General features: G+C 34.7%; 1 protein-coding gene across 6 annotated transcripts in view; it reads left to right on the top strand.

Moving 5' to 3' along the window:
• Positions 1–15,698, top strand: part of ZnT77C (Zinc transporter 77C) — a 389,840-nt gene that overhangs the window by 261,711 nt on the left and 112,431 nt on the right. The window contains exon 1 of one of the 6 annotated variants that reach the window (XM_081737762.1): positions 7,998–8,188. The exons of 4 other annotated variants lie outside the window; for them this stretch is intronic. In XM_081737762.1, coding sequence (XP_081593888.1) covers positions 8,187–8,188 — 2 coding nt within the window. In that variant the 5' untranslated portion in view covers positions 7,998–8,186. Of the gene's footprint in view, positions 1–7,997; positions 8,189–15,698 lie in introns of those variants that run through there. One more of the 6 variants, XM_081737763.1, reaches the window with a different exon arrangement.

The following is a 15,698-nucleotide window of genomic DNA, read 5'->3' as shown; positions in this document are numbered from 1 at the left end:
AGTGTTATCAGTGTTATCACTCTGTTTGTTACTGTTAAGATTATGTATGTCATTGTTATCACTCTGTTTGTCACTGTTAGGAGTCTGTATATCAGTGTTATCAGTGTTTGTTTCTATTAGGTGTCTGTATGTCACTGTTATCACTCTGTCACTATTAGAACTATGAGTGTCACTGTTAGGAGTATGTGTGTCACTGTTACGAGTATTGCCGTAATTGTTAGAACTCTGTGTGTGTGTGTGTGTGTCACAAGTATGTGTTACTGGTAGAACTCTGTGTGTTACTGTTAGGAGTGTGTGTGTGTGTGTGTGTGTAGCTATCTAATAAAAAAAACGTCTATTTTTACTATCAAGTGACGATAGGAAAGAAAGTATAGTGATCATAAAAAAAAAAACATTGTATTCGAGATTCCAGAGATGTATATATACAGATCAAACTTTAAACTTGAAGTTTTTGTAAGATTTCTCTGCGGAAAATGATTCGGATTTACTTCTTACTCACCAAAATAAGGGTAGTTCACTGAAAGGTGAAATTATTTTTTTTTTCTCGAAAATGACTTTTAACGATTTTGGTTATACATATAAGCTAACTCAATTTTCCATTAAGATCCCTATATTATAAGATCATTCTAGGAAAAAATTTCCAGAAGGGGTACTTCATTTTTGCTGTGAGATATTTTTAGGCATTTTTTTTTCAAAAATGATTCGAGTATGATATTATTTCATAAATAAATATTATGCCATGAAATATTTCTCCTGGAAAACCCAGAAAGGGTAGTTTATTGTTCGGGGTGAGTTTTTTCGTTTTTTTTTTAAATCGCTGAGGCGATTTTGATAATATTTTTAAAATAAATATTTCAATAACAACTATACTCTGTAACCGGCAAAGCGGTATTTTTGGCAGGCTGAACTTTAGGCCTACATTTCAAGGTTCAAAACACAGTTATTCGTCATCTATTTGGAGAATTATGAGCCGGTGCCGGTAATTTAATTTTTCAGAATTGGCAACCCTAACAACGAACAGTATCATGGTGTGAGGAGAGCGAGCGGGACGACGGCCCCGGGCGCCGAAGTAAGGAGGGCGCAGGATTCGGGGGGAAATTAAAAAAGATAGGAAAAATTACTTGAAATATATGTATCGGGACTCCGTCGTATGCTCTCGTCCTGGGCGCTGATTTTCCACGGCACGGCATTGACAACGAACAGTTTTGTCTTAGGAGCTTAGCAACTTATTTAACGTAAATTTGCGATTTTTTTTCAAATTTCATAAATAAATGTTTCATTAATACGTGCAGTATAATTTGATTTTGAAAAAGGAGCGAGAAAGCTTAGTGCGGGGGTTTGTACTTTTTCGTTTGTTTCTTTCACAATATGAAACGGAAACCACGTTTGGTTTTCCTCATCCACGAATCAAGATGTTTTTCTTTGTTGTTGTTGTTTTTTTTTTTTTTTTAAATATTGATTTCGGAGATGGTTGTTTCGTAACGCATCTATTACGCAAAATCGATATTATGTTCGTCGTAGTTAATTTTGATGTGAAATTGTGCTTCTGGGCAAGGAAATTATTTTTAGCACTACCAACCTCAAATTAAAAAAAAAAAGAAAAGTCTTCAAAATGCTCACAACTTCGAACTGAGACACATAAAAACTGATAATACATATTATGAAAACTCATTCCAATGTAATATTATGTAATATTAATTAAGGTAATTTTCAGATCAAAAGCGCCTCATCTGTAACGCTAGATGGCATAACAGTCTCGTTTTTTAAAAATTTTTCAGGAGTTTTATTTATCAAAACTTCTTTATATATGTACAAGGCTAACATAAATGATTCATTTGTTTTGAAAAGGCTATATTTTGAAAAGGATTATACATACACACATAAAAGTTGTATGAAAAGGACCACAAACTCACCAAATTTATACTAGTGGTGGGCTCAAAAACCGGTTTTTCGTTTTTTTTAGGAAAAACGAAACCGTTTTTTGAAAAATTTCAAAAACCGGTTTCTCCAAAAAACGGTTGTTTTTCCCACCGAAACCGGTTATTGGTTTTCTACAAAACCGGTTCGGTTTTTCACCTGATCCAGTTTCGTTTTTTTTCAAAATTGGTTCTATTTCTGACCACAATAGTGTTTTATTGTTTTCCGGAAATCGATTGCGTTTCCACAGAAATAGTTCTATGTTTTTTCCAAAACTTTTCACCGAAATCACTTTCGGAGGAAACCGAACCGGTTTTGAAGAAAACCGAAACCGGTTTTTGTGAAAAACCGGAATGTCGGTTGTTCGAATTACGGTTTTTCTAGAAACCGGTTTTGCCAATTCCTGGTTTATACACCCTTTACGAAAGTTCAATATATGCCCCTTTGGTGAGACAACACAGGTCCAGACAATACTCGAGCTCATTCCATACATTTTGTAGCGTTCTTTGAGCTCGACTAAGGATTACGGTATTTCCAGTATGTAAACAAGGTCCTTAACGTATCCCCGCAGGAAGAAGTCGTAGGGCGTTAAATCAGGAGATCTGGGAGGCCACGTGCTTTTTCCTTTATACAAACAACCAGTGCCCTTGAATTGCCGATACTAGCGCAAAATGTTTTGTTTACATGGCGGTTCTTTTCCATATTCTCTTCTGAAAGTGCGTTGCACAGCTATAACAGACGAACATGTGCCATATTCAAGCACACAAACACTTTTTACTTGCTTTCCCTTCATTTTCGACACGTACTAACCTCGTACTGCCACACCCGATCGGAAAGATAATGGACTCGCGCTGCCACAGAGTACAAACTTGGTGAGTTTTTGATTCTTTTCATTTGTCTTTCATGTGTAATACTTTTAGAAATATAGGCTTTTTAAAAGGAATGAATCATTTACGCTAATCCTGTACATTTACTCCGTCTGTCCATGTGTCCGCTCCGGAGATACAATATTTCAAGAACTACTTGATGGATCACCATTAATTTTAACCAGGATGTAGTGATGGAGGTGATCCATCTACCGGAAGTAGCAGATATCAACCATTTCCGGTTTTAATGGTGATCACTATAGAGTAAAAACGGTAATAAATAACGAGAAGCGGTTTTCAGCAATCAATTAAATGTCCCAAGAATATATATTCCATTTCCACCTTAATCTATTTACCGAAACCGTAATTTCTAGAAATCTTCTACCACTTCCGGTTTCAATCTTAAGTGAGAAAATATCACGCCATACAAACCAAATTCATGCACGTGGTGTACACGTGATGGTACTACTTATTTTATTTTCCACTGATGATAAAAAAAACTAAACCACTTGCAGTGATAGCTCTTATGTGGGCTTGAGCCGCTCCAACGCCATCTGTTAGCCACCGGCTGAACTACGTCTAATCAAGCGACTTACACGTGATCAGTTGCTGTGTCACCCTGTCTCTAATGAGGAAGGATGTTATAAAATAGAGGATCTGTTCATACAACAAAATCGTGAACCCATACGTCACAGCTTAATCACAGCTACTCTGCCCGTTCCGCGCCACTAAGATCGCAATATTTCGAGCCAACAATCATGGCGGAAACGAGAGTAGCCAATCAGACGTGCCGGCTCAGACGATGCTGAGTTGTTTTTCGGCTTCACTGAGTTCGTATGATGTATGGACAGATCCGCTATTCTATAACATCCTTGCTAACGAGGGTATCGGGAGCTGTCTAGATCTAGTTTCCAATGATGATAAGAGGGAATAAAGTACACAGGTAATAGTGAAAGAAAATCGAGTTCGAGATTTCAACGGATTGCATATCCTCTACATGATGAAAAACTTAATTTTGGATCACTGTTCGTCTGTCGTCGCTCGCTCAATACGTCATTGTAATTTCATAAGGGAAGTTAAAAAAAAATGGCATATTTAAACCAATTATCAACTGAACTTTTCTATACTTTATTCAAGAATAACATTTAAATCTAGTTAGTAGCGCGTGTGTCTTTGGTGTACGTGGTCTTGGCTTCAGTTCCCGGTGCGGGAGAACTTTGAAATCTAGATACATTACGGTAGTTCGGATTCCACTCTTAACTATAGGTCCACATCTTATATGGTCTCGGTGCAGAAAAGGGCCGTTAAACTTCAGTAAACACAGAAACAAGAACAAGATTGTTAATCAAGAGCTGTCATAAAGGTGGGAGTGGGATTGATTTGGGAACAAAATCATTGAAATAGTTTTAAAATAGATATTGGTTTTGTGGGCATATATATATATATATATATATATATATATATATATATATATATATAAAGAAGTTAGACAGGGTACACCATGGACAGGGGTGGTATGACCCCCTGGGGAAGTGGGCAAATACCCTTTGTTCTGTCCCTTTATAGCGCCTCTCTAAAAAATCTAAGTAATAACGAAAATATTACAATTATCCTTATTAATAAGTTACGAATGTAATCCGGATATGTAGAAATTTGGATAATTGAGGAATCATTTAAAAAAAAAGTATGGCAGATTTAAGAAAAAAACTCTTTTTGTTAATAGAAAAGTAGACCTAATGCATGTTGAAAATACGATCAGTTTTACTACAAACATTAAAAAAAAAAAAAATACAGAAAATTCCAATTAAATATAAACTTTAAGATTGGTTCAAATAAGAATTTCAAGGGAATTATATATTTACTAGCTGAATTTGCGATCTCTACACAGCGCATCATTCACATTTGAACAATAATCTCATTCCTCACAACATTTGTACATGTCCTTTTACAGACAAAAGTGAAAAACGTCTTGATAAAACTCGGCAAGGGGTACCATAAAGAGGAGATTTTTTAAAAATTATTTTTTTCAATATCTCGCACCGTTTGCAACATTTGAGCTTACTTCCTGTTGGAGTTTCTAATTCATGTATGATCAGTGTTTTTGCATGCAGTATGTAATAAGCAAATACATTATACACACAATTAATTATAATATCAGTGATATATGATGTTCATTGGGCAAAACACTCAAAAAATAAAGATTTACGTTAGAATGGAGAAATGGTTATCCTCCGTTTTTGATTATCATTTGGGCATGAAACAAACGCCTTAAAGATATACTACTCCGTATACAATTATGTGTTGTTGGAATGTATAACTCATAGGATATTATGCTTTTTAAAAAAACACTTCCAGTGTACCCCTAGAAAATGTAATAAAGAAATAACGGTCATTTTTAAATATTCAATTAAAATTGAACAATCTACAAAAAAATTGCAATCGATCAGTGAAAACGGCATCCCTCTACAGCCTATAGTTCCTGAGAACTCACTGTCGAAAGGATTGGTCACAAACATATAAACTTTCCTTGACTTCAAAATATAAACCTACTAGCTGAACCTGCGCTCTCTACACAGCGCATCTTTCGCATATGAGCACAAATATCCTTCTCATTCCTCACATCTATACATGTCCCTTTACAGACACAAGTGAAAAAAGTCTTGATTTAAAAAAAAAAAATCGGCGAGGCGTATCATAAAGGGGACCTCAATATTTCGCACCGTTTGCAAGATTTGAGCCTACTTCCGGTTGGAGTTTCTAATTCATGCATGACCAGTGTTTTCTTTCTTCTTGCACGCAGTATGTAATAAGCAAATACATTACATACACAATTAATTATAATCGCAGTTATATATGGTGTTCATTGGGCAAATCACTCCAAAAATAAAGATTCATCTTACTGGATAAACTGGAGAATGGTTATCGTTCCTTTTTCATTATTATTTGGCCATGAAATAAACGCCTGAGACATATGCAACCCCTATATACAACAGCGTGGTGTTGGAATGTATAACGCGTAGGATATTGTGCTTTAGTTTTTTTTTAATTTCAACGCTTCCATTCGTACCCTAAAAAATGTAATAAAGAAATAACGGTCATGTTTTTAAAATATTCAATTAGAACTGGACAATCTACGCAAAATTTCCAATCGATCAGTGAAAACGTCATCTTTCTAGAGCCTGTCGCTTCCGAGATCTCATTGTCGAAAGGATTGGCCACAAACATATAAATTTCCAGAAACATATAGTTTAAAAGAACTCGGAAGATGGAATCACAATTCATGTGCATTGATTTTAGAGAAGGCTTATTAAAATACAAAGGCTTTGAACAACAATTTTATATCATAAACTTTATGATAAAGATCTAGTTAACTGATTTATTTAAAGTACTCGTACTTAAAATGTTTGTCTCTGTTAAACGTGAAATCACACATAAGATATTTAGTGATCCGGATGTCTACAATTCGGATAATTGAAGTTCTACTGTGTAACATGAATAGAAAACAGGAATAAAGTTTGCTGCAATAACATTTCCATTTTAACTTCCTAGAAGTATGGTTCATTGCTCTTTTCCTGTTGTATATAAAATAATAACATTGCATCGAGTATGGTATGTTGTTCATACAGGTAAATAAAAAGGGAAAAGTAGTTCGCACTAGAAAATAAAAAAAAATAAAAAAAAAACATGTATACAACCAAGTTACGTAACAACATGCTCTTCCTGTAGCCACACCTCGACATCAAGGGCAAACATAACATAACATAACAGAAATGTTCTCAAAATAGTTTTGTGCAATGATTCATCATTATTAGTGATCAGTGGGTACGAAAATGGTCTTCGTTCCAGAGTAACGTTTCTCAAACTGTTCAGTCTTTTCGAGTTTCTCTCCTCAACCGGAGATTAGTACGTAAACATGCAAATATTAACTTCTCTCAAGTGAAGGAAAAAGTAAAAAGAAAAAAAAGAAAAAAAGCAAATGAATAAAACAAATGTGGTTAGAACTTCCTTTAATTTAACAAACTAGGGCGCGCCGTGGCACAGTGGTAGAGCCTTCACCTCTGGTGGATAGGGTTCCTGGTTCTTGAGCTTTGTAGTGAACGAACACCGTGTGCATGGGTTTTCTCGAGCTTCTCTCCTTTCCTCTCACTTTCTTCATTCCACCATTCCATCATTTCTTATCATCACCGTCTCGTTTAGTCTACACGGCGTAACCATGGGACGTAAAACTTAAAGATTTCATTTTTTTCATTTTCAACACCAGGGGAAATTGTCAAGAAAAAGGAAAAAACTGTGTTAGCCGAGGGAAATTTTCTTAAGAAAACCTACGAACACTACACGATATAAACAGTATTTCAAAAACTCCAAATTTAAGATCATTTTTCTCGTGACATCATAAACAGAGAAGTTTTAAAATAGTTTATTTGGATACAGCGTATTCAAAATGGTATCAAAAGACTCAATTATGAATTTTTCTAAGCATGAGCTTTTTTTTTCTTTCTTTCTTTCTTTCTTTTTTCTTTTTTCTTTTTTTTTTTTTTTACATGGCATGTTCTTTCCAGTTTTACGTCCGAGTTTTATGCCCTTTAGGCTAAATGAAACGGATTATTAACGAAAGAGAATTATTGTTTTTTTTTTTAAAAGGAAAAACAATATGGGAAGAAAGGTGAAACCCATGGACACAGTATTGTCCACTACAAACTAACATTGTTTGGAATCGAGCCAGAGACTCCTAGCAGAAGAGGTGAACGCTTTACCCACTGAGCCACCACGTTCCCAAAGAAAGGAGATATTTTTTAAAAAAATGTGTTTTTCTGCCTTTCAGACACGGCACTGCTTACTTTAAAAAAATATATATATAAACAGTTTGTAGCCTTGTTCCAGATTTTTATTATTGTATTTAATAGCTTTTTTTTCTTCACTGTAAGCTCTATCAGATGATCAAGAAAAAGTAAACAAGTCCGCTTAGAAACTATACACGTGCACTTAATTCTGATAAGATACAATCTTATGTTTTATTATTGGTGTTATTATTATTAAAATGGTTTCCTATAGACACAGCGCATCGTTCTATAATGGTCACAATTGTCATTGCATTTCACTTTTATCTCAGCATAATTACACAATGGATGGATGTTTGTTTTTTTAACTCCTTCGCTTTCTGATATACTGTAACTGTAATCTACGTACTTATTGGTCGGTTGATGTAATAAGTGTTTCGAAAAAAAATTAAACCAATGGCAGCTATTTGTTGAATATATACATATATTTTTTTAAAGATATTTCTTGCTTGAACTGGCGGAAGAAATGTTTCAGAAAACTTGCCTGGCAACTGTGTCTGTGGTCTGAGTATACTTTTAAACATACTGTTCACGTTTTAACAAGTTTGATTGTGGAGTTATATAAATGTAAGTAAAATGTATTTTATAAAATAGGAAAAACTTAGGATAATGTATAACGGTTTTAAATTAAGGTTCATTAAAAAGATCTCGCCATTGAATTTGTGTTGTCTTTCTTTTAGTTTTTTGTTTAATTGGCCAAAGATCTTAAAAGTATAGAATAATAATTGACAAAAGGATTCATTTCGATGACTCGAGTCAATTACTCTGATTCACGTAGACACTCCTATGAATATTTGAAACAGTGTTGAGTCCTATGTCATCTTAATTAATTCATTTATTTATTTTTAGCCCATTGATATATATGATGAATTATTTTATCCCATTGGTGTATATGGTGAAATATTTAACCAATTGACGTATATGGTGAATTATTTTAACCGATTGATGTATATAGTGAATTATTTTAGCCAAATGATGTATATAGTGAATTATTTTAGCTCATTGATGTATATAGTGAGTTATATTTAGTTCATTGATGTCTATGGTAAGTTATATTTAGCCCATTGATGTATATGGTGAATTATTTTAGCCCATTGATATATATGGTGAATTATTTTAGCACATTGATATATATGGCGAATTACTTTTAATCTATTGGTGTATATGGTGAGTTATATTTAGCCCATTTACGTATATGGTGAATTATATTAGCCCATTGATGTATTTGGTGAATTATTTTTTCTGTTTTCTTTCAAACACAAGTTAATTTTCATTTCTGTGAATTCAATTTTAGTTAAATTATATTTAGGGGACACGTGTTTCTCTATTTTTTAAACAGAGAAACACGTGTCTAATTATTTTAGGAGAGAAGTCCATATACCAAATTTCATATTTTTACCCTTCAGAAATTCGAAGATATGGATATTTTACTATAATAATTACAACTCATTTTCCCCCCATCGAATTTCCAAAAGTCCTTCTTTCGTGATACCATGTATCACACATCCTGTCAGTGGTTCTCAATCTTCTTTCACTAACGACACACTTTACCGAACATCGCGATACCCTTGTTTGATATGTTTATTATTATTATTATTATTATTATTATTATTAATAATAATAATAATAATAATAATAATAATAATAATAATAATAATAATAATAATAATAACAATAATAATAATAATAATATCTATTATAATAGTGAAACCTATTAGTATTTATAATGACTCTTATAGCACTAAGTATTATTGCTGCTGTAGAAGGTGTTGACTGGTACAGTCCGGAGCAAAATACCTGCAACATGAGCATGTAAGTTAATTGTGAAACGACGAAGTCTTTTGTTCCAAAATAAATGTGCAGGGGAGGACGGCGAGGTTTATCCTGGCGTGATTCGTGCCACTTAGACGTTATGTTAATACCCTGCGCTGTTAGGTGTAGTTTCACGATAAACTTCCATGATCATGTTGCAGGTTTTTTTTTTTTTTTTTTTTTTGCTGCGGACTGTACAGTCTGTCTCGATTTTAATTAATTATTATTAAATTCTTCATAATTTTTAAATTCTAAAATTTCGCGACACACCTTAGGGGTCTGCGTAGCACACCAGTGTGTCGCGGCACATCGCTTGAGAACCACTGTCCTATGTACTATCAAAATTTCAAGTTTCTAGTTTTAAGCGATTTGCCCTGGGCGTTGATCAGTTAATCAGGACTTCTTTTAGACCTATATAAAACTTGTTAAGAGATTAAATATTGAAATTATTTTAACAAGATTTAATTTTCACGAAGATAAGAGCCGTTTCAATAGATCTGAAGAAGAAGTTCATAGAATTCAATTTAATTTTAAAGAAAACTAAAATAATTCCCATGTAAATCAATGGGCTAAAAGCATAGATGGCGCATGTACTGTATTCAACACAGTTTCGACGCCAGGTTTAATTTCTTGGGCGAAAGGGGAAAAAGAGAGGTGCAGACATTCTTGGGGTGCAGCTTTTTGTTTGTATACCGAAAATGGTAGTTTTATTTTACTTGACCTACATTACAATAACACCTGTCTTGAAAAGGGTATGCGTAGCCACCGTTGGGGGGAGCGCTTGGATCCCCTCTGGCATATTCACTCATTCAACACCGTTAAGATTCTGTGTGTTTTCAGTGACTTTCTTGAATCTCACGAATTCTTTCTGAATGATTCGACCGTATTATCAGTCTCTTTGAGTCCTGACTTAATTTTTTTGAGCTCAAGCGTTAATACGTAAAATTTCATTCTTTCACTATTAGCGGAAACGCATTAGGGCTACTCTTTTCTTCTTAAAACAAGAATTTTAGGAATGATCCAAAAAATGGATCAAAAGATTGAGATCTTGGCCAAGAATTTTAGGAATGATCCAAAAATGGTTCAAAAGATTGCGATCTTGGCCAAGAATTTTAGGAATGATCCAACAAATGGTTCAAAAGATTGCGATCTTGGCTAAGAATTTTAGGAATGATCCAAAAAAAAATGAATCAAAGGATTGCGATCTCGGCCAAGAATTTTAGGAATGAACGCAAAAAAAAAAAAGATCAAAAGATTGCGATCTTGGTCAAGAATTTTAGGAATGATCAAAAAAGGGATCAAAAGATTGCGATCTTGACCAAGAACTTTAGGAATGATCCAAAAATGGATCAAAAGATTGATATCTTGGCCAAGAATTTTAGGAATGATCCAAAAATGGATCAAAAGATTGAGATCTTGGCCAAAAATTTTAGGAATGATCCAAAAATGGTTCAAAAGATTGAGATCTTGGCCAAGAATTTTAGGAATGATCCAACAAATTGTTCAAAAGATTGCGATCTTGGCCAAGAATTTTAGGAATGATCCAACAAATGGTTCAAAAGGTTGCGATCTTGGCTAAGAATTTTAGGAATGTTCCAAAAAAAATAATCAAAGGATTGCGATCTCGGCCAAGAATTTTAGGAATGAACGCAAAAAAAAAAAAAAAAAAAAAGGATCAAAAGTTTGCGATCTTGGTCAAGAATTTTAGGAATGATCAAAAAAATGGATCAAAAGATTGCGATCTTGACCAAGAATTTTATGAATGATAAAAAAAATCATCAAAAGATTTCGATCTTGGCCAATAATTTGGATCAGAGGCCACAAAATTTTTGAACGGCCCCTAAATCGAGTTTTCGTATTTTCTACGGAATAAGCACATCATACTGAGTTAAGTGATAGTTTGTGTTTGGCTACACTGTATGTAGTTCTTCAGACACAAGGCGTACAAGAACATTTTTGATTGAAATATAGGCTATTGGATCTTTTGATTGTATTGTATTCATTTCCTTGGATTCTTCCTGCTTCTTACCTCAAGCATTTTTCTAACGTTGGAACTTCCTTGACCAATTCGATTCTCTCACTGAAGCGTACAGTTAATGATTCATATTTTATTTATTTAACAGATGATTTCGTGGCAAATAATTTCTCTAAGAATGATTCACCAGGAAATTTGATGGATTCATTTCTGGAATAAATCATTCAAGAATAACACAATACTAATATATGAAGTCTATAATACAGGGTGGCCCAAAAGTAGGTATACACCTCTGCATTGACCAAATATAACATTCTAATTTACGGGTTTATTTGCTTCGGCTCTTTCTAGCTTAAGATGTAAGTAAAAGACATTAAGAACAAATAATAAACTAAGTCTGCCTGATGGTGGATAACTATAAGAAATGATATAAAATGGAATGAGCTGATCAGTACCGTACTGTATACTTACTTTTGGGGCACCCTGTATAGAACATAACCGTATTATACAAAATCTTGAAGGTTTATCCGGCCTTCTACCCAACTATTTGTTCTCTAATTTTACAACATTCCATTAGCTAACACTGAAATTAGTTTCCCCTCACTAAAACTAAATAAGTAACATACATTACTTTTTAGATGAATTATAAAATTCTTTCTTTCTTTTCTTTTCTTTTCTTTTCTTTCTTTCTTTTTTTTTTGTGGAAATGTTATATCAATTTGATTTTGAGTGTAACGTCCCGTTCAGCAGCGAGGCGATATGAGAAGTGGACCTACTGATTAACGTGGAATCCGAACCACATGAGCTTCCACGGGGAATCGAACGCGGGTTTCCCGCGAATATTGTATCAAATTATTGTTCTTTTTCTTTATAGCAAAACAAATGTTAAACAAATGAAAAGAGCATAAAATAATCGTATTGGAAGTTTAACAAGAAATTGATAGCAGGCATGGCTGCTAGTTGATGTTGCATGGTGATATAACCGTCTTTCTTGTGATCATTTTTAAGCCAAAAACTGACGCTCAAGAAAACTGGTGCGGGCCGATGTATTTTCAAGTCCGTCAATTTTTGACCGAAAGAATTGTTACAGTCCTTGAACACACTCCAGTTTCGCCTAATTTCACCTCAGCGGACTTCATGCTCTTTCCTAACTTCAAATATGCTCTCAAGGGAAGCGTGGGCCTGATCCAGGATTTTCTGACGGAGGTGCACCAATAACTACTACTACATTTGAATTAAATTTGAATTCTTTTAATGCCTTTAGGCATCTGTGGTGTGGATGAGGAATACTGTTTTGCTTGGTAAATCCTTTTCCTTCAACCTTCAGAAAATCGACTTAAACTATTGCTTTTGCAAAACTTTGCTTTCTTTTAAGCTTCAAACGGAAACAAGACGGCAGAAAGTTTCGGAAAGTTTTGCTATTTTCATTGCTAGGTTCTCATTTTAGATAGTGTATATTTACAACGAAGGAGGATGCACGTATACCAGTACAACCCCTAAATACGGGCCTGGTTGCACCCATTGCAGTATTCGATTAGACGACCTTCCTAAGGCGTTTCAAAGCTTCTACGACTGGTCCCGCGAGTGTGTCGAGGAAAAGAATGTATGTAAAAAAAAAAATCTAAAGTTGCAATATTTTTTTCTGCCATCGTTCTGCATATATGCACATTATTTCGAGGTAGTTTTGGAACTTATTGAACGGACTGTGTATACAACCAGCTGCCAACGAGACTAAACGATATCTCGTTTGATTTCAAATGTCTTATCAAAGTTCTGAAATGAAATTAGTGCATGGTCATGTTTCATTTCGAGCTTGAAAAAAGCCAATGATTTATCACATTAAGCGAACAAAAAACAAACATTGTTTACCATTTAAAACACAATAACAAGTTTATGTGTACTTAATTGTAAATACCCTTTTGTAATGATCTTTGATGGGTAAATAAAACTGGTTAACAAGTACAAATGTATAAAGGCCAAACAGGAGCACTTTTTTAAGAAAGTCTATTTTGCATTTCACTTCCTGTTTTGAATCGATCGTTTTGGTCTTCTTGCAATGAAAATCAATTACAAAGTGTATCTCTATTCATACCAGTAATAATACATCTGCATTTGCAGTGTTGTCAATACATTCGCACGTTTTTCCACTAGATCAAATACTTAAAAATCTCCAGCATACCATTTGCCTTAGAAGCAGTAAGTAATAACGCAGGATTTCATCAAGAGAAGTTCAGGCTCCCAATTTCATATCAATTTTATGAACTCGCCTTAGCGCTCCCCTCTCTCTCCCGATCAAACAAGCCAAAATGCTCCCCGACTACATTGATATTGGCATCACACACTATTTCTCCTATTTTATTTTGGGGCCGCGGTGGCTCAGTGGTAGAGCATTCACCTTTGGTGCTTGGAGTCCCGGGTTCGATACCAGTCCCCGCCAAGTGAACTTTGTGGTGGACAAATACCGTGTACGTGGGTTTTCTCGGGTTCTCCCGTTTCCTCCCACTTTCTTCATTCCACTATTTCATTCATTATTCATCATCACCGTCTTTTTTAGCCTAACCGGCATATCTGTGGGACGTAAAACAAAGATTTCATTTCATTTCATTTTCCTATTCCATTTTTTCTTCAAGTGGTAAAACTTGATTTCAAACTTGTGGGACATAATTTAATTTTTAGCACAAGATTTTACACCAAACTAATTAGTATTTGATTGCCAAATAATCTCAGAGTAACATGTTTGACATATTCTTATGGTCTTATCATAATAACTGCAAATCACAATGTTTTTGGAATTATGTCGAAATGTGTATATGTGTAGAATGAATCAACAGTCTGTTGCTTTAGAATAGAATATTTAATTATGACAAACAGTCAAGCTGTCGTCTCAAGTATTATACTCAGACATTTTACAAATTTCTTAAATCGATATAAGTTAAATGAAAACACAAAATTCTGGAACTAAAATTTAACTTTGCGGGCTATTTTGGCTCCAAAGGTTTTTACAATGTCCTCAAAAGATAGCTTTGAAGCTAACTAATGCTCTTGTTATTCTGTTAAGTTTCTGAAGTATTGTTTTTTAATGATCTTTAGTTTGCTAAAACTGCTATCCTTGCCTTATAGTGAAAATAAATATTTTCCCAGTTTTGCGCCCCCTCAATCCGGCGCCCGGGCACGAGCTCCGTTTGCACTCCCAAAGTTACGTCACTGCCCCTACCCGGAACGCTTTCTTGCGTTCGTCACCGCTTAAAAGTCAGTAGAGAACCCATTAGATTAAAAAAGAAAAAAGAAATGCAAAACGTCAAGTTTCTCACACGGAAGGGACTTTGGTTTATTGGGTTTTCCATTACGTAATTATAAATAGTGTAAATGCAATTGGAAGTGGTGTAGAGGGGTAAGCAGGCCGGTAGCCAGCTCAAAAATGTAGAAGGGCCCGATCCAAACATATTAAAGTTCATCCCCATATTATAGTTCATTTACAAGCCTACCGTGAAAATTTTAGGGGGCCGGTAAAAATTTAGGGGGACCGGCCCCCTAGAACTTCCTTAGATACGGGCCTGGGAGTAAGAGAATTAGAACTAAAAATGAAATCTTTGAGTTTTACGTCCCACGGTTATGCCGGTTAGACTAAAGGAGACGGTGATGACGATTAATGAAATGGTGGAATGAAGAAAGTGGGAGGAAACGGGAGAGCCCAGAGAAAACCCATGCACACGGTGTTTGTCCACCACAAAGTTCACTTGGCTGGGACTGGGATCGAACCCGGGACCCCAAGCACCAGAGGTGAACGATCTGCCACTGAGCCACCGCGGCCCCTAGAATTAGAACTAAATAACTAGAGAAAAGTCAAGAACTAGATCAAATGATCCTGACTGGAGATTTCAGCTAATCTTATTTCAAACAATTTCATTTTTTTAAAAATAAGTTTAATTACTAATATTTCGCATTCATAGTTAGTTTCGTACATAGTACACAATGACAGTTAAATAAAATTCTTGCTTCTGTACTGCATACTATCAGAAACATAACGGAGGTGGCTAAGTTCAACCTTTCATTTATTAGTATCAGGCAGGATTTTAAGAGGAACTGTGTAACTTGCCTCCAGGGACGTATACAGAGGGTAGAACCTGGAGAGTCCAGATCCCCCGAAATGCCGACTTTTCTAGTAAATTTAGTCTAATTTTAGGAGTGATTTTTTTTTTTTTTTTTTTTTTTTTTTTTTACAAATTTCAATATAATTTATCCTTATAATAAATCTGGATCCCCCAACTCTCGAAATTAATTCCTGCGTAC

The sequence above is a fragment of the Thermobia domestica genome, chromosome 14, assembly GCF_964235325.1.
Source record: "Thermobia domestica chromosome 14, izTheDome1.hap1.1, whole genome shotgun sequence".
Classification (NCBI taxonomy): Eukaryota; Metazoa; Arthropoda; class Insecta; order Zygentoma; family Lepismatidae; genus Thermobia; species Thermobia domestica.
This window is presented reverse-complemented; position numbering and strand designations above follow the sequence as displayed.